The 2,889-nt window shown below is 38.2% G+C and overlaps 1 protein-coding gene across 1 annotated transcript in view; it reads left to right on the top strand.

Annotated features, from left to right (window-relative positions):
* LOC125204156 (GDSL esterase/lipase 6) overlaps window positions 1-908 on the top strand; it is a 6,570-nt gene extending 5,662 nt beyond the window's left edge. Inside the window, exons 4-5 of the mRNA XM_048102724.1 lie at window positions 17-367; window positions 597-908. Of these exons, the coding sequence (XP_047958681.1) occupies window positions 17-367; window positions 597-829 (584 nt within the window). The 3' untranslated portion in view covers window positions 830-908. The remainder of the gene's footprint in view (window positions 1-16; window positions 368-596) is intronic.
* The last annotated feature ends 1,981 nt before the right edge of the window (window positions 909-2,889 follow it).

The following is a 2,889-nucleotide window of genomic DNA, read 5'->3' as shown; positions in this document are numbered from 1 at the left end:
TTCTTGATAGAATCAGGATCGAACGACATATTCAGCTACTTTGATCCATCAACCTCAACACCCGAGGCCTATATACAAACCATGCTCGGACAAATCCACAACTTCGTCGATAACATCGTTAGCCTAGGGGCCCGCTGTGTCGCCTTGTTCGGACTAGGCCCGGTCGGCTGCGCCCCGGCTAGGTCCAATCTGCCCGGTGCCCCCCTCGGAAAATGCTACGACAAGTTGAATAAAATGGTCATGAAATACAACATGGGGTTGCAGAATTTGGTGAACGTTTTGCCTCGCACCCATCCCGGCACCATCGCTGTTTTTGGACGTGTTTATGAAACTATCCAAACCTATCGAGCACATCCTACGCGTTATGGTAATTTCTTCTGCTCTTTTAATTCCAAATATCATTCTACCATTATACTGAGAAATACTACTACTAGTAGTAAATGAATTTCCATGTGGGTTGTGCAGGTGGGGTTTAATATTGGTGTGACATTTCATTTACTGATTTAATATTGGTGTAGTTCATCAAATTTACTATACTACTAGTGTTTATGAGAATTATGTTGTAGTTAATTCATAAATTTGATTGTGTTGGACAGGGTTTGTGGATGTGGAGAACGCTTGTTGTGGATCTGGGAAACTAGGAGGACAGGTGCAATGCGGGAAGGTGGGCTACAAATTGTGTAAGAATCCAAATGAATACTTGTTTTGGGATTACTTTCATCCATCGGAACGGACTTGTGAGCTCATTAGCAAGGCCTTGTGGGCGGGCGGCCCGACTTCTATTATGCCCTTCAATCTCAAGCGGCTTGCCAATATGCCTGTCGCCTAATTGTTTAGGGTTCATATTTCATTGTTATCGTCATCTAAACGGTTTATGTTATACCGAAATGTTATTGGATTTTAGTTAATTCAACTTTTATTTATAAATTATGGTATTGGATCATGAAGAATATATGGTGTGATGCATCCATTCTATTGCTAAGTACTGGTAATATTTTAGGCAAAAGGTTGATAATGATGACTAACAATAAGTTATATTTATGGGTTGTAAAAGTTGGGGAATATAAAGAGCTCTTTTAACCAATTTGTAACGAACCCTGAATCAATATATTAAAAGTGAAGTGAGAGCGATTTAAATAGAATATTCACCTAACTTTAGAGAATATGACTGGTTTGGTCCAAGTCCAATTATGAATCTAGAAGGCCACCACGGCCTCATTTATTTAATTTGGGGTGTTTTCCAAAACAAGAAGAAATATTCCGTTGAAACTCGTTGATTAGTATGCACCTACCTTCGAGTCAACACTTGGCAAATGTAGAATTTATGACCTTTCTTATATAACTGACGTGTATGAACATATGATTATAAAGAAACAAAATTGATATAATCATTTACATAGCGATATGGTCTTATCCCATGTATTCAAGCTCAGCCACATATCTCCCAAATTTTTTTTTTACAAAAAAAAAGTTCATAGTATAATAATTAGCATAACGGTGTGGTCTCATGGATAAGAATGACAATAATCAGTCCTTGAAATAACTACTACATCTTATTAATTAAACAAATTTGAAACTATTAGGTTCCAGCTTGTTTTAGTTATTTTGATGTTTCAACAAATTTTTATTGGGCTTTAATATGTTATTATCCAACCAAATTAATACATTACATGACGAAATCAAAAAAATCTCCCAATGCATTTCTTTCGAATTTAAGTGTCAATGAGTTTCGATATTAAAAAAGAATTAGAAAAATGTGAATTAAACTAGTTTTAAACTATGCAGTAATATTATCCCGCCCATTCATTAAATTTTTTTTCAGACCACTTTGATCTTTATTGTAGTAATACTGATAGACTGACATTTTGCACCTTTTTTAAAAAAAAAATTATTATTTTTTTCCTTTTTATCGTATATGATTGAATTTTTTTCAGCATGAGATTTAAAAAACACTCCCTCCGTCCATCAAAAATAGATATAGTTGTGTATGACACGAGTTTTAATGTGAAATTGGTAAAGTTAAGTAAGAGGGATGTAAGAGATGAGTAGTGTTAGTGGATTGTAGGCTTCACATTATTATTAAATGTTTCAAAATTTTCATATTTAGAAAGTAGTCTAATGTTGGTGGACAAAATGGAAAAAATTACCTATTTTTGTGGATGGAAAGAGTAATATTGAGTGAACTGCATAAAAGGTCCCTGACTTTTCGACTTGTTGCACCGTTGACCCCTAACAAAAAAAAATCCCACTGCAGGGGTCTAACAAAAACTAAATTCACAAACCAGGTATTTTCGGACAATAACACCCCTAAGCCCTTGAAGGGCATTTTCGCCCATTTGTTGCACCGCCTCTGCATGTTCACTGCAACATGCAGTGATGCTGACAGACAGCCCCTAATGATGTGATGGAAATGTCAAATCTCTCATCTCTCTCACTTATACTTGTGCGACGTTTGGCTTCTCACACGCAGAATAGTGTGAAATTTTTTGTTTTACCTGAAATGAAATTTTTTTGTGATGAATAGATTGAGGGAAATATTAGAGAGGAAATAAATTAAATCACTTATTTTCACTTCCCTCCAATTCACTTTCACTTTTAGTCCCTCCATTCCCTCCATTCTCTCTCTCACAGACGCCATTCATCAATGCCGCCTAAACGAAAATGAACTGCTACCGGTGGAGCGTCCTCGTCCTCGTCGCGGCGGAAAAAGCCTCCGGCACCGCCGCCCTCGTCGTCGCGGCGGAAAAAGCATCCGTGCCCGCCGGCGTCTTCGTCTCCGTCTCCGTCTCCGTCTCCGTCTCCGACTCCATCTCCGTCTTCGTCTCCGCCACCGTCTCCTAGACGCGGTCGTCCGGATGTATTCGACGTCGACCCAGAAACCTGGGACAT

Source organism: Salvia hispanica, chromosome 2 (genome assembly GCF_023119035.1).
Source record: "Salvia hispanica cultivar TCC Black 2014 chromosome 2, UniMelb_Shisp_WGS_1.0, whole genome shotgun sequence".
NCBI lineage: Eukaryota > Viridiplantae > Streptophyta > Magnoliopsida > Lamiales > Lamiaceae > Salvia > Salvia hispanica.
This window is presented reverse-complemented; position numbering and strand designations above follow the sequence as displayed.